General features: G+C 41.9%; 1 protein-coding gene across 1 annotated transcript in view; it reads right to left on the bottom strand.

Moving 5' to 3' along the window:
- Nucleotides 1-14,735, bottom strand: part of trim9 (tripartite motif containing 9) — a 33,639-nt gene extending 18,904 nt beyond the window's left edge. Inside the window, exons 1-3 of the mRNA XM_070842708.1 lie at nucleotides 13,893-14,735; nucleotides 2,750-2,845; nucleotides 1,464-1,586 (exon numbers count right to left, since the gene is read on the bottom strand). Coding sequence (XP_070698809.1) covers nucleotides 1,464-1,586; nucleotides 2,750-2,845; nucleotides 13,893-14,735 — 1,062 coding nt within the window. The remainder of the gene's footprint in view (nucleotides 1-1,463; nucleotides 1,587-2,749; nucleotides 2,846-13,892) is intronic.
- Between the last annotated feature and the right edge of the window lie 9,091 nt (nucleotides 14,736-23,826).

Below are 23,826 nucleotides of genomic sequence, written 5' to 3'. Positions count from 1 at the left end.
AGCTTAGCTTAGCTTAGCACAAAGACTGGAAACAGGGGGAAAAAGCTAGCCTAGCTCCGTCTAGCAGTAAGTAAATCTGCCTAATGGTACCTTGCTAATTAGTACGATATCTTATTTGATTAATTAGTTCAAAATGTGTAAAAGCTACATGTTGTGGTTTTCCAGAGGTTCTGTGACAGGATCAGTAACTTCCTGGAGTCTCTGGTTGACCAGGAGGTAATCAGAGAGCTATTCATCAAACTCTCGGTAAGGAAGCCAATAAGCGTATTTCCCCAAATATCACTGTGTAAATGTTAAGCCCAGTTCAGTTCAGAGGGAAATCTAAATGATAATTGGAGTTGTAAAGCCCTCAGAATACTAAACCTCAAAAACACGCAAAGTCTAACTCTAATGGCCTGCAGGCTGCGCTAAGATGCAGCAGCATGCAGCAGCATCCGTTTCCTGCCGGCGGAGAAAGTCGGCGAAGAACTGACAATGATCGAACAGCTCACAATTAGATGCGAATGAAAAGAGAATTAGCTTTTCAACTAAACGTTTAATTTATAAGGCCCATCCATGAAATGCTTCACACCTAAATATTTTATCGAAGGAGAAAAGAAAAGAAAAAGTGTGTATTTATGTACGGAAAGTGTGTGTCTCAGTGCGCTCACATGTTGCCATGCACAGGCTGTGTTCTTCATACCACCTACACGTGTGAAACCTTGATTCTACAGAGCGTCCAAGTGTGAAATTGGATGCTGTACAACACAAATGTATCTCTCCCTCCTCCTCCTCTCATGTTGACTCCATCTCTCTGTTATGCCCCCAATTGCAGTTGGTTTACAGACAAATGCGCCACTTTATGCCTTTGAACTTCTTATGAATCTCTTTGCTAAATCTCACTGTCACCTACAACAAAACATCTTCTTAAACCTGTAATGAGAAAATCTTCCAAATGGGATTGTTGCAGAAATAGCTTAAATCATTTGAAATGCCATTTTAAACAAATAGGTTCATTTCAGTTGAGCATTTTCAGCCAATTTAATTACAAATAACACACATTTGACATTACAGCCATTCATTTTTTTAAGCACGCCATTAGTATTTAGATTAATTTCCTTCTCTCTACTCCTTCCTATTGCAGTTCAGTTTAGGTCGTGTCAGTAGAGTCAGTGAGGAAGTGATTTTTCTTACCAAGAAGCCATCAAACAGATAACAGCAACTGTGCCTGAAATACCTCATCTTTCACAAATTTAGTATTTAATTTTGTCAAGCATATGATTTTGTTGCTGAGGATTGGAGCTGCAAGCAAAGAGTATTGTCACAGAAAACATTAATAAAGCCATGTTCTCGTTACCCTTTGCTTACTTTTTGCCTTCTTGGGTAGATTTTCCACCACCCTGAGGATTTTTGAAAAGCTTTACAACCATCTGACACATCGAGGTGTATGTTTTTGGGGAGTGTGTTAAATGATGCTCACTCACCTTCAGCTTGTGTTCGTGCTCTTTGTTTACTCGAGCCAGCAGCTGGGCTTTGCGTCGGTTCAAGGCATCGATGAGGGCGTCGCACTGCGCCACCAGACAGGCCTCAAACTCCACTCCGTTCTCCTGTGGGATGACAGATAACAGCTGGAAAATCACAATACTGAAGAGACTGAAAACATATAGGAACTGTCAATTCAAAATATACAACACACAAAACCAAAGATTAACAATGACATTTATAGAGATAATAAGATTTACAGCATTCGTAATATTTGCTTTAAATGATGTAAGGATAATTTATCTGAATTCAGTCCATCTTCAAATAAAGCGAGAGGAGTTCTTTTGAAAATGCATCTTCATTCACACTTCTCCTCCAGCATCACACCAAGTAGGTGGATAAAATCATTATGAAACATCAGCACCATGAAATGACTGTTTAATGTACGTTCAAGTATCCCTCATAGTCTTCCCAAATTCCCACTCCTCCTCCTCCTTCCCCTCCTCTCCTGTCATGCACCTCCCAGCTTGACGGGTCTCCCTGGAGCGTCACCTCGCTTTGTGACGACAATCAGCTTTTAATCCCACCATCTTCCTCCTCTAATCGGCCCCTTAAGCTGACCACGGCTTTGTCTCCACACACAGCAGAAGGCTGCTGAGCATCTAAATCTATTCCTGCTCAATATATTGTACTTACACTGCATGCACGTGATACAATTGAATGTAAACGCAGGGACATTTCCTTTAAAGTCAATATCCTGGCATCCTGCTAAGACTGAAACCTGCTGTTACTATGACGATGCATCAATTTCATTGAGTGCAAGTGCCTTCATTGTGTCCTGTTTTTTTTTCACATAATGACAGTCTGTGTCCACTTTAGCTTATCATGCTACACGCTAAAACATCCTTTTCTTGACGTACTCTAATTTAAACTTCGATGTCTTGAAAATGCACATAAATGCAGACTTTGAGCTGAAGTTGAGGGTAAAGTCAGATTTGAATGAAACATAATATAAAGGAGCTCTAATAGTGCCATTCTCCACCTGTCATATGCAGCACCATGGCTGGACAATGTACGCACTCCAAGCCAGGCATTACGAAATGTCACCTGAAATAATACGCTAAGCCGTTTTGTTTTTGTCGATTACTGCAGTGACGTGCTGTGGTGGACAGTCTGGGATCACAGAGGGGGTTGAGGGATTATTACTGGGATCAAGGTATTTTATGGTTCGATGCAGTTGGTAAGGCAGCAGTTGTCTGCATGTGTTTGCTTGTGTGTGTTGAAGTACCTGAATGTGCTGCACCATGTTTCTCAGCTGAACCAGGAACTCCTTGGCCTCGGTGGCTCGGTCTGACAGGCCGTTGAGAGCCTGGGACAGCTGGCCCTGTGGAGAGCACAGAGAGAGGACATCACAGATACAGCATTAGCACTGGATGGGTTTGTACTGCACTCAAATAACAATAACAACAGCTTCACGATGCATGTGTCTCCCCTACAGTGAACCGTGTTGCAGCAATACGGGGCTTTAAATAAACTAAAATTATACATATAAACAAATCTATATACAGCCGTTATTCAGTGAAAAGTTTTGGATGAACTCAACATCATCAATTTAGGAACAAAGCTGCTTTTCACTGCCACTGAGAGAATGACATTTTGAAGTGTCAAAGTTTTCACCCCTGAGACAAAATACACTGTCAGCCTTATTTTCACACACAAAATGACATTTCCAACAAAAACCAAGATGATTTATGAACAATAAAGCACTTGAGTGTTGCATGGTTTGTATTATTGGATTACAGCCTCTGGCCGCGAGGAGCAGGGCACAGTGCATGTGACGGGAAATGCCATCGCTTTGGATGTGCGCGATGACATACAAATGCTCCTGTTTGGATAGAGGGGAAAAGTGACGGTTCATGTATGTGAAGCGAGGCTGTGTGAACAAGGAGGTGACGGAGCGAGAGGACGCGGCCTGACCCTGTGGGAACCTCTTTTGGTTGAGTGAACAACCGTCAACTTGGGGACTGGGGAGCATATTGTCTTCTGAGAGGAAAAGAGGGTTTCGGGAGTTATCGGGCTAAAAAGAAAAGAAATCACTTAAACTCCGGAAGAAAGCAATAAAATGTGGAACTAGCTGATACAGTGAAAAATACTGTGAAAACAACTCTGAGACGACCCAGCTCCTGGCATCTGACGTTGGTTGGTCGGATGGGAATCTGTCTGCGGAGGCCAACAGCTGACCTTTGACCCCAGCGTTTGGGAAACTGTGACAGCTGCCGCTAACATGAGTCTACTGCACCAAGGGACTGTCTGAGCTCGCAACAGCTGAGCAAAGACTGAAATGTAAACTTTCCAAGATTGTGTAGGACTTCAAGAAACTTCCTCTTTGTTAACTTGGGACTCATATTTAAATGTCTAGAGACGTCTGTGACTGAAAATATGACTCATACGTTTTCTCCCATGCTAGTTCATTTGTTTGTCACAAGATATCTCAAAGCTTATGGAGAGACTTTTGAGGACAAAGCAGATGGAGTTTAAAGCTACTGATGAGTTAATTATCAAATAATTCAGTTAATAAAATGTCAAAAAATAATGAAACATGTCTGTCAAAAAATCCCAGAGCCCAAGCTGATGTCTCTGTTTCATCTGATCAGTCATATAAAACTAAAAAGGTGTTCAAATAAAAAAAATAAACAGAACAGAACAGAAAAATGTGTCTCTGCATGCAGCTGGTTCGCTTATCTTAGCATAAAGAATGGCAACGGGAAGATAGCTCACCTGGCTCTGTCCAAAGGTAACAAGATCCACTTACCAGATCCCCTAAAGTTCACTAATCAACACTTTATGTCTCATTGGTTTAAATAGCAGAAGAGTAAAAACAACAAATGGTAGGTTACTGGAGGGGGTGTGTGCAGGTCCATTTCTTAGTAAATTTATAATAAATGAGACATTATGTGCCAATTTGAGCCAGGATTGCAGTTCCTACACTTCCAGTCCTTATGCTAAGCTAAGCTAGGCTAACCAGAATCATATTATAAAATACAGACACATCAGAGATACAGAAATATCATAATATACAGATGTGACAGTGTTATCGCTCTTTTCATCTAACTCTTGAAAACAAAAATGCAAAATAGTAAGCCTCCTGATGTGTTGGATACTCCAGATCAGCCTCATTTTCTGAGATCAGACTACTTCGGAGTCTAAATCAGTCTAATCTCTGCCATCGTTTTAAGATTGTGCCAGTCACATTCAAGTCATCCAAAACGTTCCCTCAGACTCTGGTGGTTTCACTACAGATCAGTCAGGTCACCCACACCTGCCCTCCTTCAGCTGTCCTACATTGGAGTTCATTTTCTCTTTCAGTTTTCTCATTTTCCTCTCTGTGATGCAGCGACGGACGTTGAGGGAGCTCCTGCCTCGTCTCGCCCAGTTTACAGTCAGCTTGCGTTCGGTGACAGAGCAGATGAAATGAAAAGCACTTGATTGTCTGGAGGCGTTTTTCCGCAGTGTCTGTTCGAGGGCCTGCAGAGCTTCAGTCCTCAAAACCAGGTCAAAACGTGCCATGAAAGTAGAAGCTGTTTTATTTCTACATTGCTTACGGCTACTTCCTGCTTGGTAAACACCACAGTATCATGGCCGGCAGATCCGCATATGGAAAGACAAATGGGTTGAGGAGCACCACGATACTGAGAGCAAAGCTTCACAGTTTGAGATTTGGAAATGGAGAAGCCATTGACATTAAAATGAGAGCCCTGCCATGTTAAAAAAAATATGCACGTAATAAATACATATATGATATAATGCTCAAAAACCGAGGCTTATTTCCCAAGGCAGAATGGTAACATACATTTTCACCCTATAACACATTTAGAAAACATGGGAATAAGGATTAGCATTGTTGTTAATCTTGTTGAGTAAAGCTAGTTGTAGTTGTAAGCCGTAGTATTTAAGTACAATTATAATATCATAAATAAAACTGTTAAAAGAAACTTTTTTGGATTCTAACTACAGAAAAATTCAAGGTTAATACTGAAGGTCTGCTTACACTTTGGATCTCGTGTTTTATGTACAAATTGTGGGCAAAATGAAGAGATTCCCATAATTTCTAGGATGATTGATGAGAACTATTAGCAATAGAGGACTTTGAGTTCTCTGCGTACATTAATGCAACAAATGTGATCTCAAGCGTGTTCAGGGACGGTCAAAGCTAAAAGCATCATGCAACATAATGGTAGAAAACAGGCTGCTAGAATGTTTGCAATGAGCTTTGGAGGATTTGTTGAGGTAGTGGGGAGGTTTAGGATGACCCTGCTATTTGGGAGCATTAATCATCTCAGTAATTAAGCAGAGTGGAAACACGTGCATGGCTTGAATAATTCATCAGCAGCTCCCGGGCCTTTATTTTCTCTCTGCGGCCAAGTGAACTAACCAATCTGTCACAGGAAAGCGAGGATGTCAGAGAGGCGTCAGAGCCAATTTGGATTAAAGCCCCCACTACTAAGTGGGAAGTGTACGTAAAGGAAGGAGGTAGGTGTAATGTCACTGCTAAGCTCCTAAAACTGCACCAAAGGAAAAATATTCCTCCAAAAGCTAATTAAAAAAAACACATATCCACAAAATGTTCCATCATCTCTATGGCAGAGATACATCTTGAGTTCCCATAACCTAGTTTCAAAAAGCTGCGTTAACTCTCAAAGATTTTTAGAGCACACTCTTTCTCAGAGCTTCGGGGCTAAATACTTTCTCGGGTGTTCTTTAAACAGTCTGTTTAGCCTAATTTAATCCTGTGTGTAATACAGTCATTTGGTTACACACTGTAAACAGACATAAATTAAGAGTAAGGTCAACTTCTGGTGAAAGAAAACACCAAGCAAACACACACACACCACACTCTGACTATAGGCGTACAATGAAAGAAAGTGAAAATTAATGGAATTTTGCAAATCTTGATTACTGATAGTGTCTCCCCTGCAGGACCAGTAACCAGAGACTCGAACAAGAAAGGTTGTGCTCGGAGCCCTCAGAGAATACAGTTTGAAATATTAAGCGGGCGACTTGCTGATATTTACCGTCTTGGGAATCTTACTGTTGTTAAAAATTAAGCTCCTACATGTTCCGACACACTGGAAGAGTTACGATTTAGCCAGATTGTGATACTCCTCTGTGTTTAACAAGATCCCATATGAAACCATCATCCACAAGCAGAACCTAAGTGACTGGTGCATTATTCATCGCTTATATCTGCCGTCATCAATAATGCAGAAGAAGTCATTAACCATCCACATTCACACACACACACACATAAAAAAAGCAATGAAACTCAGACAATAATAATGAGGACTTATGAAATTTGCCACTGAGTCCTTATTTGACAGACACCTGGGACAGGACAGCAGGAAATGGGGCAGGAGTGATCTATTCTTGTCAGCGCTTGATTTATCTGGAGAGGGCTGATGATCAAGTCGTCTATCTGCTGATCTAGTTTGAATGTGCTAAATAGACACCTGGTCAAAAACAACCCATCAAGTCCAGAGAAAGAGTGACATGAGGAGTGTTGATACTGTGTAAGAGGAGGAGCGAGGTGTGTCGTTCAGTCAGGTGTCAAATACACCTCCCGTCTTTCACTAGAGCACATGGTGGTGATTAAGCAGCGTCTGTTGAGTAGGAGGCCAGGGGAACCGTAGCATTTCATAAAGGCAAAAAATCACCAAAAATATATAGAAAGGATGGTTCTGCTGCTTTTTGGATTTAACATTTAAGATTTATAAATTTTAGCTTCCTACAAACCTCGTCTTCCTCTGCTTTTCATCTCTGTTATAAGCAAAGGCAATTTATTGATTGTCCTCCTCAAGAGATTCTGAAATACTCTGTGGCAATGCTAGCACCGTTACCCATAAGCCCCCTGGGCCAGACTCCAGGCCAGCTGTGTGTAGAGTAGTTGTAAAGTGAGTGAGATACTTAAAAGTGTTGCCATGGTTGATTAGACCTCTAGTTGGGTGGAAGCTGTTCAAAAAAGCGCACAAAAAAAAAATCAAACAAAACCAAAAGAAGGAAGAGAGCAGGTGCAACAGACGTAACCGGGACAGGAGAGCCGTCAATAAGGTGAAGGAGGAGAGGTTTAATCAGGCGACGTAACTGAAAATACCTGTGTGGAAGGACTGTAGGCGGCGTGTTGGGGCTTTGAAGGCCTGAGGCTGAACCAATTTTAAATAAACGAGGCGTTAAGCAGTTCCAGCCATGGATTAAATTAACATGGATATTAATAGTCATAGAAGTAAAGTGTGCTGCTTATGTCAGGTAGCCTGTAATTCCTCACTTATCCAGGGGCCACCATGTTGACTCACAGAGGAATGTAAGTGAACGTGAGGAATAGCGTACTTTTATGAGCTCTCAGTTTAAGAAGTGAATGACCACGGTAGATTCCTTTTTGGATCATTATTTTCTGAGTCCATTTTTATGCTTACATCACAGTCAATAGACAATAGTGTAATACATGGAGAGCTGAAACAATGTTTGAGGTGTTCCACTTTTTCCACAGACACCCGTCAACCAATCAGAAACAGGAGATTTCTGTTGCCATGGTGGACCTGGCTACATTTTTCATCAGGGATTTCATGGATATGAATAAATACCAAAAAAAAAGAGATGATTTGCTTTGTGATAACCTCAATTTTGACCCCACCCACTAACATTTAACTCAGCCAATGAGATTGGTTGGTTCTGCTGTTTAAATGAGCTCCAGTCTGATCTCTGCTCTGCAAGGTCTTGGTTGTCTTTAAGGCAGCGACACTGATGACAGACTGCGGGTTCCTGTCAGTTCCTCTTAAAAGTCTGCCGCTGATGATGACTATGCTGATGATAATTATGGCGATGACGATGATGAAAACAGGGTCACTGCAGGCTTTAACCTGTCCTGATTATCTGCTGCACAAATTTCAGGTTGAGCTCACTTTCCCATGCAACTGGTGTCCTCATTTAATGTGGGCTGACTGCGTTTGGAAGAGTCAGATGTAACTGAGCATAATAAAATATTCTGTTTTAAAACTTTGCAAAGCTACAAAATGTGACATCTTCTTTTAGTTTGGACTCATTTATGTACAAAAAAAAAGGAAAATAGCCCTTTTCTTTCTTTCCCAGTTGGGACACAAAGGAAAATTGGCACAGTGGAGTTTTGAGGAATTTATCTCTCTCCACGCCTGGAGCAAGTTGAAATATTCAGCTGGTCTGTGCTCCCACCCAGAAAAGTTATGTAAAAATATGTCAAAACAAAAAAAGAATACCTTCAGTGCATAAGCCAATGTTTTCTGTTTGCAGCCAAGTTGCAGACAGAATGTGAAATTCACTGTTAAACATCTCGTCAAACTTGGCTCATTTATCCCAGAGATGCGACATTCAGCGTCGCTCCGTCTCTCTTTCCTGCTCGGTCTCCCTTTCACTTCCTCTCTTCAGGCATTCTGGGTCATTCTGTCGCTCTCATTTTCCTGTACTTTATCTCCCTCTTTCATTAACATTTACATGGCTAATCTCTTTACATGGCAGCTCGAGGGGTAAATATCACCGCCTGTAATGGAGCAGCATCAAACTAAACGGCTTTGAGACATCAGAGCCACCCCACTGTGAGATGTCATTCTCTATAGACCTCAGTCCCGCCTTTGTCCCCCCATTTCATCCCCATATCAGTGAATCACAGTCTGCTATCATGAACAATCGAGCACCCGTGTCTTTTATCTGCACAGAATCTCTTACAGCAAAGACGACATACTTAAAGATTTAGACCACGTTATCGCCGCAGGCCGCTATTGACTCGTCTTAAACAATGTAGGACTCTGAGGGGGGGGCGGGGGAGGATACTCTGGACTGTCTCAGAATTTTATTTAGTGAGTTTGTCTTTTGACTGTTTTATAGTTGATTTGAATGTTCTAGTTGTTTCCTGTTAGTTAACAAATCCTATGGCTTAGGCCTTATTAAAAGGTGGTGTTTAAGTGAAACTATGGGTCAATGGTGGAGTATTATTCTCCCCACAGTGCCGACCAATGGTGGGACATAACAGACTGGATGATGACTAATAGCCACTGTGTTGCTGTCACTTTTGGTTTTGTCTCCATTGAAAATAATGATGCAAAACATGCAACATCTAAACAAATATGACGCATTTTGGTCCTTTTGCTAACAAGGGGGTCGGTAACCCCTTTCACCCTCTGCAAATTGGCAATTGGGAGCTTTTTGCAAACATACTGACATGAGCAGAATTACTTTGGTTAGGGATTTCTTATCAGTAATTGCAAATGTTTGGTTAAATTGCCAGCTGTATTTGTGTTAATAATAATTACTACCAATTCTTTCCGATATCTGTAAGAAAGAATAGCTGAATACACTTACAGTCACCATGCAGTTATCTATCTGTATTGGACAGGTTCACGCTCGTCTTTGTCTGGATGTCCTGAGTGTCAAGCAGCCACATAGCAGGACACACTGTGGATACAATGGATCCAGACTGACAGTCAGTCTCATTACTATTAGCAGGCAGGATAAAAAGAAAGGGGAGACGGACGGGGATCCTGCCACCTGTGTCTGACTTTTCAAGGCTTTTCCTTTGCACCCGCTGAGTTCAGACAGAGCTGCTGGTAGCTCATCCAGAAACAAATCAACTGCTGCTGACAACATCGGCCTCACTATTGACACAAGACTTTGAATATTCATCCCAGTACTTGCTCTGTCTGTCCTCATTAGTCTGCTTTTTGGGGCATCTTGGTGAGAGCTTGCAGAGCATCCGTCTGCATTGAGTTCGTGTCGGGGTGTGCAAGGCCGTCTGTTTATGTCAGGAGGCTTAGGATCAAACACCTGGTGACGTTTAAGGGTAGCACATGTGCACACTTGATGTGAAAAATTCCTTAAATCACTTGCGAATTCTTCAAATGATTCACTTCTACCATTTTCCTGCTTGTGTGCAGAGCTCAAAGGGAAATCTTCAGGGTTGTGTGGGTTAAAATCTCGTCTTCTCTCTGATTTATCTCTCCTCCTGTGGCAAGAGGGCAAATTACTAATTTTCTGCTACAATCTGCTACTTATTTTCCACGCACCCACGCATCTTCTTGTACTTAAGCTTCCATGTGATTAATCACCTTTAATTGCCACTAAACACACTGAGGCGACAGAGCTTGACCCAGATCGCTCCGTGGTCTTGAGCGACCTCTTATGACATCCGTGAAGTGCAGAAGACCACTCACTATGTAGAGATTTAACACTCTGACGCTGCCCCTTTACTCCTTTTAATGTGATTTGCAGAGATTAACACAGACATCTTGTCACCACATAAAACCTTCTGACACAAATCTGTAGAGACAGATAAGAGCTGGACGAGTCACACTATGCTGCGCATAGACTTCTACTCGTCTTCTGTGACTGAAATTGACTTTGGAAACATGAAATTGATTACCGTCGTGGTTTGGACACGGTCACGCAGTTCAGAAGAAGGGTTCAAAGATAAAACATGGTGTTTTTTTTTTTATTGCCTGCGAGACCAGCAGAGAAGTTGAGAAGAGGCAGGAAAATCAGGAAAAATGATCTGTAGCAACATTAATTTTCTTACACACACGCACAAACACACATGTACTGTACAAGGAGGAGGGGAAAGGCTGTGAAGCATCTGGGATGGATTCCTCGTGGGGTCCAGTATCTTAGACACCTCTACTGCTCTGCACAACATCAAGAGGGATTTGGTTGCCATGGCGGCAGGTGGTTCAACTCCATAAAGAGAGAAATATAGAGATAGAGAAAGCATAGTTTGTCCCAATGTACCAAGACGATGACAACGATGATGGTGCAGATTATAAACCTTGAAGAAACTCCCAGTTGGATAGCAGAAGAGATCTTATTAAATGATATAAGCAGATGCATTTTCATTCCTGAAATATAAATGCTGCAGGTGTGGATTCATGATTTGTCGCTAAGAAACAAGGTTCAAGTTTCTTAGTGTTGAACTTCCCACATCAGCGTTAGACAGTGATGCTGAAAAATGCAGCAGCCCAGTCACAAAAGCACACAGATCAAACAACCAACAGCTTGGATCACTTTGAGTAGAAAGGGAAAAGCAAGATTTTTTTTTGTGTGTGTTTGTGTACATTTGTGCATTTTCTTGTGGTTGTATGACTGGCAGCATAAATGCAATATGTATTTGAATACTGGAGGGTTTCGCATGAGGACAGAGCCAAACCTCAAAGCTGCACTAGCTTATATTTGTATAAATACAATGGATAAAATGACTATGTTTAATGAAGGGAGTTGCTCGTAGTGACACACCCAGTGAGAGATGAAGCTCTGCAGTTCCCCTCCACCCTTCAGTGCATTTTAGTGTCTTTCAGCTCATTGTTTCAGTTTGACAGCCCTCAACTTTACTGTGTTGGTTCACTCTGACCGCTCTCATCAACTCTCCAGCAGCAGCAGGCAATGGTTTTTAACAAAAAAGCTCCTAAAACACAGTGTACACTTCCTGCCCAGCACCAAACAACAAACAGACAAAGTTAGCAATTAGCTGGTGAACATAATAAAGCCTGTGACATACCCGTTTAACTGTATCTGAGTGTCTGTATCTAAGTGTATCCGTGAACAATGCTGAATGCAGAATGCAGAAAAGAACAAAATAAAATGCAATATACTTAGTCTTGACTTAATTTGGCCAATACGTTTGAAAATGTCCATATTATTCTGTGAAGTCTTTATTCTAACCTTTATCCGCGTGTTGCTACATTACACTGTGTGCATTATGCATAAGTACAAGTGACGCATGATAATCTACAGTATATCTGCAGGCTATGGAATACAATTTCATTTTTTTCCCTATGAGGAACACCCTGAAGCTCTAAAAGATGCCCATCCTGAGCGCTGCCAGCTCGGTGCTCTCAGCCATCTGTTACTGTTCTGAAGGCTGAAGCTTCAGATAACAGGTCAGAAATGAGCAGGTGCCTTGATAGAAGCCAAAAACAGGGCGTCAAGCTGCACCTTGGCACCAACACCCCAGCTACCATCGACTGGTTTCTAAAAATTCTCTTTTTTTTTTTCCAATTTTGGATCCAAGAGAGCTGAAGCAGAAAAGGTTGACAACTTCTCAAGTGATGGCAATTTGATGTGAGTGAAATGATCAACCCCACTCTGATTTTTCCATCAATTTTACAATTGCCTCATACATCTGAGGTGACACACTATCTCGCCACCATCTAGAAGAGATGATTGGACTGGAGCTCTGTTAAATGGCTGTTTTGGAGACATACAAGACCAATTCTGACTCTAAATGGCAAGAACACCTTATCTACACCTGTAGGGAAGGAAATGGCATGTGTTTGTGTGTGTGTGTGTGTGTGTGTGTGTGTGTGTGTTAGAGAGTGAGTTTCTTGTGCACAAAAAACTAAATGTATTCACCATATTTTCTCATGGAAACCAGGAGACACCCTGACTACACATCCTTCTTCCTGTGTGTATCTGTGTGGGTGAGTATTGAAGAGCGTCTATATCTAACTCTACATCCTCCCTCGCCACTGGAAGCTGAGAGTGTGGAGGTGAGGGTTCCTCCTGCAGAGGCGTAGATAAACTCAGCACTGCAGCCCTCCCTGCCCACAACAACTCAGCTTTCAAAATAGCCTCTCAGCCCACACTAAAGGGCCTGCATCTGTGCTTCACAAGAGGCCCTTACTAAAAGCATAGCTCCAATATTAGCCGTGCCTAATGATCTCCAGGGCTCCTGTGAGCTGTCACGGCACAACAGGGAGTGGGACATGTATTGGGTGAAGGAATCTGCAGTATGGAAGCTCAGGGGGCAGATGGTCAAGGGCTGAAATCATGCCAGAATCACTGTGCAACATGGGTTCGTCATTTTATAGAGAAGCACAGATGTGACAGAGGCAGTTTCCTGTTGATAAAAGAGGCCTGCTCCTGGTTGTCCACTCATGAACAGAATTTCAAACAGAGCTGCGTCCTGACAGCTTTGCACACCAACAGACAGCCCAAGTTCCCAGTGAGGAGACGTGCGCATTTCTCCTCTTTGGGCAAACGAAGCTGGCAGAAATGTGAGCTGGAGGTGTGTCACGGAGCAAAATTCACCCACTTACTATTATTGTGCGCTGCAAAGCACTCATTTGAATCCATTGTGACAGAATGAGCATTCCCACAGCTCTGTTTGGGTGGTGGATGCTGAGCAGAGCTGACAAGATAGCGCAAATTATTCTCAAGGCAAACTTGTTGCTCAGCGATGAGTCGTAGTGAATGGAGGCTACACACACACACACACACACACACACACACACACACACACACACACACACACACACACACACACACACACACACACACACACACACACACATACAAGCAGAGAAAAGACGGATTTTAAACAGCAAAGAGAGATTTAGCAGCTTGATAATTCTATACGCACGTACCTTGTGCAGTTTCCACATTGCGCCCAAAGCTTTGACTTCGTGTGTGCCGTGTTTGCCTTCTTCCAGACACTGATAGCACACAGGCATCTTACACTGCACACAGTACATGCTTAGATTCTCCAGTTCGTGCTCTGTGCAAGTGGAGATTTTGCGGGGACTCGCTCGGCGGCTTATCCGCCCCTGCGCTGGCGGCACCAGGCGATGCTTGGCGAGGGGACCGCGGGGAGGATGGCACCGGAGGCGGCACGGGTCGCAGTAGAAGACGTCGCATTGCTCGCACATCACGGTGGCCTCCTTCGGGCTCTTCTCGCAGAGCTGGCACTTGAGAGCGGCCGCTTTGCTCTGCTGATACCTGTCCACAACCCCCTCCAGCACCCGGTTCTTGGGGAATCCGCGCAGCCCCCGGTCATCCAGGATGAGGCTGCGGTGACACTGCGGGCAGGTGATGCAGGAGTTGCGGGGGATCGGCGGTAAAGAGCCGGGATGCGGTAGCAGGTGGTGTTGCTGTTGCGGAGGAGGCTGGGGGACACTAGGGGGGAAAACCCGCACCCCGTTTGGTGATTTTTGGCAAGGGGTGGTCGGAGCGCTGACGAAGCCCCCATAAGACCCGTACCCACTGTCCGCCTCGCTGTACAAACTCATTTTATCCAAATCCAGATAATCATAGTCGGAGACGCCGGATCCGGAGGCTCGGCTGCTCTGTGGAGACTCGGCGTCGGGGGTCTGCACAAGGATATTCCGGGCACAAGCCTGACAAATGTTGTGGGAGCAGGGCAGTATGATGGGCTCCCGGTAAAAAGAGCCGCAAACAGGGCATTTCAACTCTTCCTCCATTTCGTCCATGACCGCTACTGTGAGGTAAGAGATTCCTCTGAGGCGCGCAAAAACAAACAGAAGTTAAAGCGGAGTCTCGGCTGATCAGCCTGCTGCTCTGTTCGTGCGTAAAGGGAGCTCCAGCCGCGCGCTACTGCGACTTCTGCAAGTGCAACCTTGACCAGAGGAGAGGAATCAGCGCCGGGGAGGCAGACTAACGGAGACGACACAGTCTTCACCAATAAGCAGAGAGCATCCGCTCAGACCGGGTTATCATTGGACAACCGGTGGATTCCACCAAATTATTGGATAACTCAGCTGTCAGTGAGGAGAGGGCTGGTTAATGAGCGTTACAGCCAGATACAACAACAGATACTGGTGTTTGTAGACATCACTGAACATGTAATACAAACCTAATTGTTAAGGGGATTAAGAGGGAAACAATGCGAGGCTACGCCGCATAAATTAATATCAATTAACATCATAATTATGCAGACAGATTCTCCGTTATATGGTTCAGACTAAGAACCCAAAGAAAATAGTGAGTATTGTTTTACTAAATTAGTCAAGTGACGCATACAGAACATTTACTTACACAAGTCCTGCATTATCAGCAAAATGTATTCAAGTATCAAAAGTAAAATTATTATTATTAAATTGATTTGAGGGTGGTATTGTATATTCTATCATATTCTATCATATATCACAGTATTATATTACTACTACTGATGCATTCGTGTGCAGGCAGCATTTTAATGTTTTCAAGTATATTACTGGGTGGTGTAATTTCTAGATATAAGATAAATTATATATGGACATTACATATTCTTTATGCAAAATCTTCATTAGCAAAGTAACTTGTACTGTAGGGCAGCAACTAATGATGATTTCTTATTCATATTTTTACTGTATTCATTTTTCTATAATATGCCATCAAAGAAGAAGGAAATACCTATCACAACTTCTCCAAGCCCACGGCTAATATTTCTAAATTGCTTGTTTTATCCAAACAATGATCCAAAACCTCAAAATAATATAAATCTTTTTATACTGATATGGACTAATGTGTCTATCTAATTGATCAATTGACTATCCACAGCACCATTATACAGCTGTCAAATAAAGAAGTGTGTTTACTTCAGACGGCCGCTCTTGGCTATTCACCCCCAGTCCAGTCATGCGGTATAAAGAACGATATATTCCAATCCCAGGTTGATGTGGGTGTGGTAGCTGAACAGTTTAGTTACATGACTTTCACCCAGGAGAATAGTGGTTAAATCCTGTGTGGAACCAACAGTAAGTGACTGAAGTTTTCAGTCACAGTTTGGTTAGGTTTAGGCACCAAAACTACTTGATTAGGGGTAGAAAAAAGGTCATGTTTTGGGTTAAAATAATAAGTCAAATACAAATATAAAAGGCAGTGCCCATTAAACACAGAATATCTTAACATACAAATAGACAGACTGCACTGGGTGCAATAGCATCTGCCAATAAATAAAGTTGCCTCTGAATTGTGGTACCAATACTGAAAACTACGGTTACTTTCTACATTATATTTGACTGACAGCAACAGACAGACCGACAGACTGTTTTAAGATTGCTTAAACAGAGATCTGCATATAAACACCCCACGAAGCCTTGCATAGCTGCTGCAGAGTGTAAACTTGCAGGATTTGGGTTGTTTATTTGTTGAGAAGCTTCTCTTCTCGGCTGCAGAAGGAGCAAAGATCACTACTGGAGGAGACTGAAAACATGGAAACTGACACCTTGTCAGATAAGATAAAGCAGCAGCTCTCCACTGCACTCAGGACACTTTTTTCTTCAGTATCCAGAGCCTCTTCATTTCTTTGGCCAAATACCTTAGTCATCTCTGAGACATCCATGGCAACGCAAGCTCCCATTTTTAGTCCTCAGTGAGGCCGTTGATGGGGGAAATTAGACGCAATAATCCCATTTTACGGAATACTTGTTTCCCAGACCCACAGAGAGCAACGTGAGGCCACTCGGTGTTGATTACATTTGCATCATTTGTAAAGCAGTTTTAAAATGGGAAGACGGTTATTATGGACGTCTTTGTCAGTCTAGCATTTAGTAATGTGCCCAGTGCATCAGAACGGAGGCGGATTGACAAACAAATCAAAGGGTAAATGTGATTAATCTCATTGAGATCAGTAATAATGTTGATTCAAAGCAACCGTACTTAAGGAAACTAAAAGAAAACATGGATTTATAGACATACACACACTTCTATTTATTTATAACACATTTCTGTTCATTTATATTTCCGCTGTCATTAGATATACTAATCATCTAACAACTCACTTCTGTAACACTATCAGTTATTAGCTTGTGGTACTGATAATATTTCTGCTCATAATTCTTTAAGATTTGTGAAAATATACAACAAATGGTAAAATTATCCATGTAAATATTTCCCTGGATTTAACCAAATAAAGTGTTTATTCAAGCCAAATGTTTGCAAGAAGTCTATCAGCTATTTTTGGATGCGTGCTTGCTCACGCCTCCAGCTTGATGACATTATTCTCTGTGTAATCTCCCCACTTTGGGGCCACACTGCATCTTCCTGTTTGCTGCCTCTGAGCGGAGAAGTGGCCAATCCTTCAAAATCTCTATTTCATCTTTTTTTTTCTCTTCTTTTTGTGTCAGTGCCAAAGCTCCTTCCTGCTGCCAGGACCGACACACCAGGCGGCTCTGAGAGAAAATCTTCACAGATTTCTTTTTACTTTTCTGTGATCTCATCCCAGAGTGCTCCTAAGTCTGTGATTAAGTCTCCGCTTTTTTGTGACCTCATGTGCTGTAACATAACGGAAGCATCATGAGGACAATTCTAAATAGCTGCTGATTGGCTGGTGCCGGACACAAAGCCAAAATACAGGAAAGGTGGCACTTTGCTAACTTATCTGACTTTGATTGAGTGTTATATTTACAAAAGAGCCTGTCACACTACTACACTACTCCAAATTCTTAATAATTTTTCAAACAATGAGTTCTTGATTTCAGACAGAGGTAGACAAAAGCACACTTTGTCATTTCTAGCCAGCGAACAATGATTTTATTGGCTGAAATGGCACCTGTCTTCAATAGGAGCTTGATGGGTACATACATACTATGCTAAAAGACATAGAGGCTAAAGCTAACAGGTCCGAGGCAAAACATTAGTATCCTCAGCAGGTGATAGTCCATGTAGAATACATTGATCTAAAGACAAACAAACAGCTTTGTTTATGAATTGTGGTGTAAAGCTAGTTAGTCCTATGAGAAAAAAAGTCAGGTCAGACTGTTACATGATTCTAACATATTGTTTGTATTTTCAAACACTATGAGAAAAGGCCTTTATGATGTGGACTGACTCGTGTGTTTGGGTAATGTCGGCTGGGGTTGCTGGTGTGTAAACTTCCTCAAATTCGATTAAGAGCAGAACAGAGCGACTACTGTTATACCTGCACTCTGATGTACTGTATGGTGCTACAGATTCATCCAACGCACATTTATTTACATGTAAACTAACCCAAGAAAATAATGTAGTTAAAGATGCTTGACGTTAGAAGTAACGCTTGGTTACTACATTAGATAGCAAGCTAATTAGCACAATCACACTGTTTAATCGATTCCTTACACTTCTACTCTTGTGTTTTTTTGTTTTACAAATAAGATTAAGATTCTCATTGAACTTTTTAAAAACTGGATATTGGATTCACTGCAGACTCATGCACACATTGAATATAGAGAGGAGAGAGAATGGAGAGATCCAAAGTTGAGTGACCTCTAGTTATGGTTGCTAAGCTATTATACGGTTGGACAACCATTGTTTGAGGAACGGTTATTTATTTAGTAGTACTATGTACTACCAAACAAACCTATCCTGACCTTAAAATATTAGTAAAACTGACTCTCCAAACGGTTTTGTCTCCCTATAAGATCAAACTGCACAGAAAGTCTAACTTTAAACTTGAATATGCAGTAGTTCATCACAGTATCTTCCATACCCGGAGCTCTTGCTCACCAGAGAAGAGAGCCTCATTGTTAGTTAAAGCAGCGTTCAGCCCACAGTTCAATTGTCCCGCTCGAAGCTCACGTACTTTATTGGGGTCTGCCCCTCCATCGATAAGGGATAAGTCTCCTTTGTGGGTTGCGCTGAGTCTATTAACTCTTCTCGCCACAGACTCCCTCTGCAGCCTCAGAGGCACTAAGCCGTCTGTGTAAAGAAGTACACAGACTGCAGGAGCTTTACGGTACACAGCTCGGGCTAGATAGGAATCTCTGTGGGACGTTCGTGGTGATATTGTCAAGTAATGAATAGAAGAGGCTCGTGTTTTTGTTACTGAGCTCTGGCTTAAGAAAAGTGTGGTGTTTTAACTCTTTAAAAGATGAAGTTGCTGTAATTTTGGAGAGTGGATGGTTACACTGGGTACAAAATTACACAGTTAAGCAAACTGACTGAACAAGTTTTGAAGTTTATTTTGTTTAGAGTTTAAGATAAAGAAGTAGAACTGAAATGGCTTTATTGCAAATAGAGACTGTAAGCAGCATCCTTGTAAGAGTGGATGTGAAAGAAAAGATTTTTATGTCCAATGTTATTCTCACTTTCTGCAATATTTGTGCATGGCAACTACAGTATGGGGAAACATTCTCATCGTGGCTAATGAACAAGTTCTCCAAATAAAACAAGAAATGATGTTGTCTGTTCTCTACAAAGATACACCAAGCTGATCTGATCTGAAGAGCCCTCCAATAACGTTCAAAATCAATGATGAAAAATACATCTAATTTATAATGTGACAACGTTTTGACCAATGCTACTACACAATGTGAGCCCAATTATAGGCTGACCCGACAGACGTAGGGTGCCAGGAGTCAAAATGGTTATCAGGCGCAACAAGTTATCGTTTTAGGAAAAACCCACACCGTACCTGAGACATCTCTGCAAAAAGAGTCTGAATGTTTTTTTGCTTTCTCTCACCTAGTGTGACAAATTCCACACAGCTGCAAGATTGGCGAGCGAAAGAAGAATGATGTAGCTGGTTCTTCTAAGTAGAACTGTGAAACAGCAACAGTCACTTTTTTTATGACTCTAATCGTCTAATCTTCTGCAGTGGCCATCATAACAGAGAAAAATATCATGTGAACCTGGCATAAGGTTTGGTTAGGTGTAGGCACACTTGGTAAAGATTTGGGAAAGATCATTATTACCGTTAATAAAGACAAAAAAAGTTTTACGGCTGGATGTAAGCTGTCTCCTGCATGCTAGACCACCAGACCCACACACCTTTACTCTTTGCCTTGCTACAAACAGGGAACACTACTTCCTATATTGGCATGAAGCCTTGGCAGTGGATGTAAATCATGATATGTGGAATCGTCCAAAATGGACAAACTCCCCAGGGCTATTTTTAAGGTGCATTTGCAGTTGACAAAGTTCAGAGCTTTATCTGACCTTCAGAAACTACTGAATCAAACTTATTAAGGCACTGCCTGAAGATAAGTTGCACATTGACCCCCAGTAACCTTTCCTTATGCAACAGTTCTCATATCATCACCATCTGCTAATGTGGCTCTCTGTAGCAGAACGAGCACCTTTGATGACAAAAGCCCAAAGTCACTCTGCTGACTTTTGACATCTCAGTGCAATGCAGCATCTTCATACTCAAATGAACTCATATTTATGGATTCAGCACCATCTGTGCCCTTCATAGTGACCTGAAAAATGCATTTTCCTGATGCATTATTTGCAAATTAGGCCTTCAGGGAGAAACTGGGAACGATGCCTCATATTTATGATTATTATTTTCTAAACTCAATATGCTCCAGAATTAATGACAGTAAACACAAATCGGAGGTGTTTTTTTCCGTGGTTATTAAAGTGTAATTTTGGTCTCAGGATTGACAAATATCCTGAAGTGGAAGTGGGAAGGAGAGAGAATATAAAACAGAGGTTTTACAGCCATGGCCTCCAGGAGAAACGCTAAATTACACAAGGATGTTTTGAATTAAGCCACTGGTCTGACCCTTAAACAGGGAGGTGACAATTTAAATTTGTAGATAAGATTATTCAGATTTTTCTTTAAGTCTATGGGCAGGACACCTTTTGATCCCTTCACTGCTCAAACGCAAATTAAATAAAAAGAAAATCTGGGATTAAACGCTGCAGTATAAATTCTCATTTATTTGCTCTTTCGGAGAATGCAAAAACAAGTTTTTAAATCTTATTCTCAAAACTTGCAGCATTATTGACATCAGGGAATGATTGACTCAGTGAAACCACTGGGCAAAAGAAAAATGGCACTTGGCACTTGCCTGTCTGTTCATGTCTGTTCGAGTTTAAATGTTGCAGCTCTGTGCAGGGAATCAGCACATGAGGAATGCCATAATGATGTGTTTCTTAGCCGCTGATGTGGATGCGCTCTTTGCCTCTCAGTGCCATGTTGCCAGTGAAGATACAAAGGCCAAAGCTGCTGAAATTGTATCTGAAATACATTTAGGTGCTTCATTGTGTGCTGGAAGGTTGTTTCTCTCTGCCTGCTTGTAGTGCACAGCCCTCCGTTAAGAGGGGCCAGGGTCGGCGTTATTGTGAATTTCCACAAAACAAGCAATCCAAGGTGGAGCGTACCACTACAGAAAGCACCATTATCATTGTACTGTATGTGTGGGCGGCATGAGAAGGCATGTGAGCAGGAAAAGGCCTCCACGTGCAGCATCACTTTCCATATCTCCCCATGCAAACAGTCCAGGCTCTGCAGGGAATCTGTGCTGCAATTAACAGCCCAATGATTTTCTATTCTAAGTGCGATCGAGATTTGCTACTAAACCCAACTCTGCTGTTGCACGGTGGCTTGCACTTTGTTCTCCTAACCCCAGGAAACCTGACAATTGGATTGAATGCAGAATATTGATTGTTTAAACATGCAATCAGTCAGATGTAGGTGTTTCTGAGGTCCTGTGGGCTAAAACATACAAATTGTGTGACATGTAGCTAGAAATTAGTTTAGTCATGCAGGAATCAATGAGTCTTTAGGGATCATTTATTTGAATAATATGTTGTGTAATGTGTAAGGATCTTTTTATTGACCAGATCCACTTTTCCCCTTCTCCCTCCATGAACTGACTCTGATATAACACTCTGACTAAACCAGAAATGTCAAGAAAATTAAGAGTTATGGTGTTGCACGGTACACAGTGGATTCCCAGATGGATGCCGTATTGTTTTCCTGCTTCACTTCTCTTCTATTCCCTTTATGTGATTGTAACTTTGGCCAGCATCTGCAACATTTTCTACACCACGGTTGCAAATGTGCTTCACAAGGCTTCACAAGGCTCCATCCATACATTCAGTTCCTCTCCCAACCCCCACCCAGCATCCAGCCAGGACTCCCCACTAATGGAATCAGCTCTTGTTACTGCAGGCTTTGTTACTGGCCTGAGGACTCCTTTGTTTACCTCCGATTTAGTGGAAACAGAGCGGGTACGGGAAAATTGCGCACAAGAAACTGTATGATGTTACAGCCAATTCTAGTGTTTGTTCCTCATAAGGGGAAACATGCCAGGTAACCAGAGGAGGTATTGTATCCTGCTTTTACAGGCTGTGTTTAAAAAAAGATAGAAAAGGAGAAAAAAATGAATTCTGGTCCAATAAAACTTTGATGGCGATATCCATCAGTGGCCATAAAGCATGGGAAGTGCATTGGGAGCTATGAAGAACAGAAGAACAGCCCTCTTGGTATAACCTGAAGCAGAGAAATTTAAACCCATTAAACGTCTTTATCAAATATGAAGAGCCATTAGCAGCAGTTGGTGAAATGTGACTCCCCTCTATCGCCACACTGTAAAACCCCAGAGACTAAACCTCATAAAGCTAGTGATGTTATTTCAAATCTCAGAGTGATGGAGGAAGCAGTTTTACTGTTCAGGAGGAGTTATTGCACATGTTAAGTCCAAACTTGGTCTGTGTTTCCTGCAATTTGCTTGAATTCATTTTTAAAGGCAAACTTTGGTATTTTTCAACTTAGGTCATATTTTCACAGCTGTTGCCGTTTAGACTATGGATAATGTTATCGTTACGCTCATCAAACTTGTGAGATAAAATTGAAGAGGGAGCTTTCGTTAATAAGCATCTGAGGGCTTTAACTACCAGTTCTCTTCCTTGGAGACCCAAAAGGAAAAGTGTGTCATAATTTTAGTGAAAACAAAAAATAATTACAGGCCCTAAAATGCTGTACATTAATGCATTTGCCTGTTTCTTTGTTTCCCCCATCTTCCTTCCATCTTTCCACACTCAGGTCTCCTAGTAAATCTGTCCTTTCTGCCAATGAGGTCTGACCTCCCACCGGCACTAGATGAGGACAGAGAGGTTGGCTTGGTGACCATTGATCCACTGATTTGTTCATTGATGTCTCCCCCCATCTCAGCAGCAGCAGCCCCCTGGGGAGCAGAGAGAGGCTCGGTGGTGAACACCAGCTCCGACAGCAAAGGACGTTACAAAGCCAACAGTCGAGTCTTGGCATTGGCTTTGTTGGATAAATCAATGCGAAGGGTCACAATCGAATGGTTGTATTTATGTATGTATTTCACCACCAGGCAAATACAAGTTTCTTGGATATTTTTGGCTCTTGATGATCACATTTTTAAGGAAATTCCAGTAAATTCTGGTATTCTTCCAACTTGGCTCTTCTTGTCATATTTGTGTTAAGTGCACATACAACCTTCATTGTTGAAATCTGGGAAACTTGTCTCTGGCAAAATAACCTCTATATGGGGGACGAGCTGCACAAGGCTCCCTAGATTTTCCAAATAAAGTTGCTATTTTTTTTAATAGAAAAGTTAACATAACACAAGATAACGCCCTAAATGACTTACTATAACTAACTGCTTCTACTGTATATCTGAGCCAACTTGCCAAGCTAGCTGTTTGTTAAGCTACTGACGTTTGTTTGTTAAGGTACTGGTTTATTTGGAAGCAAATAGGCTCTTTTCACAAGATTAAAATCTTAATTTTCGGATTCTCTGAGAAGTCTGTAGGGAAAGACAGCAGCGCTTTCTTTTCCCACAATCCTGTTGGCTGGGTTAGGCTCCTAAGCTTTATAAACTTTCATTTTACAGAAATCAT

Source organism: Pempheris klunzingeri, chromosome 13, assembly GCF_042242105.1.
Source record: "Pempheris klunzingeri isolate RE-2024b chromosome 13, fPemKlu1.hap1, whole genome shotgun sequence".
In the NCBI taxonomy this organism is placed as follows: domain Eukaryota; kingdom Metazoa; phylum Chordata; class Actinopteri; order Acropomatiformes; family Pempheridae; genus Pempheris; species Pempheris klunzingeri.
This window is presented reverse-complemented; position numbering and strand designations above follow the sequence as displayed.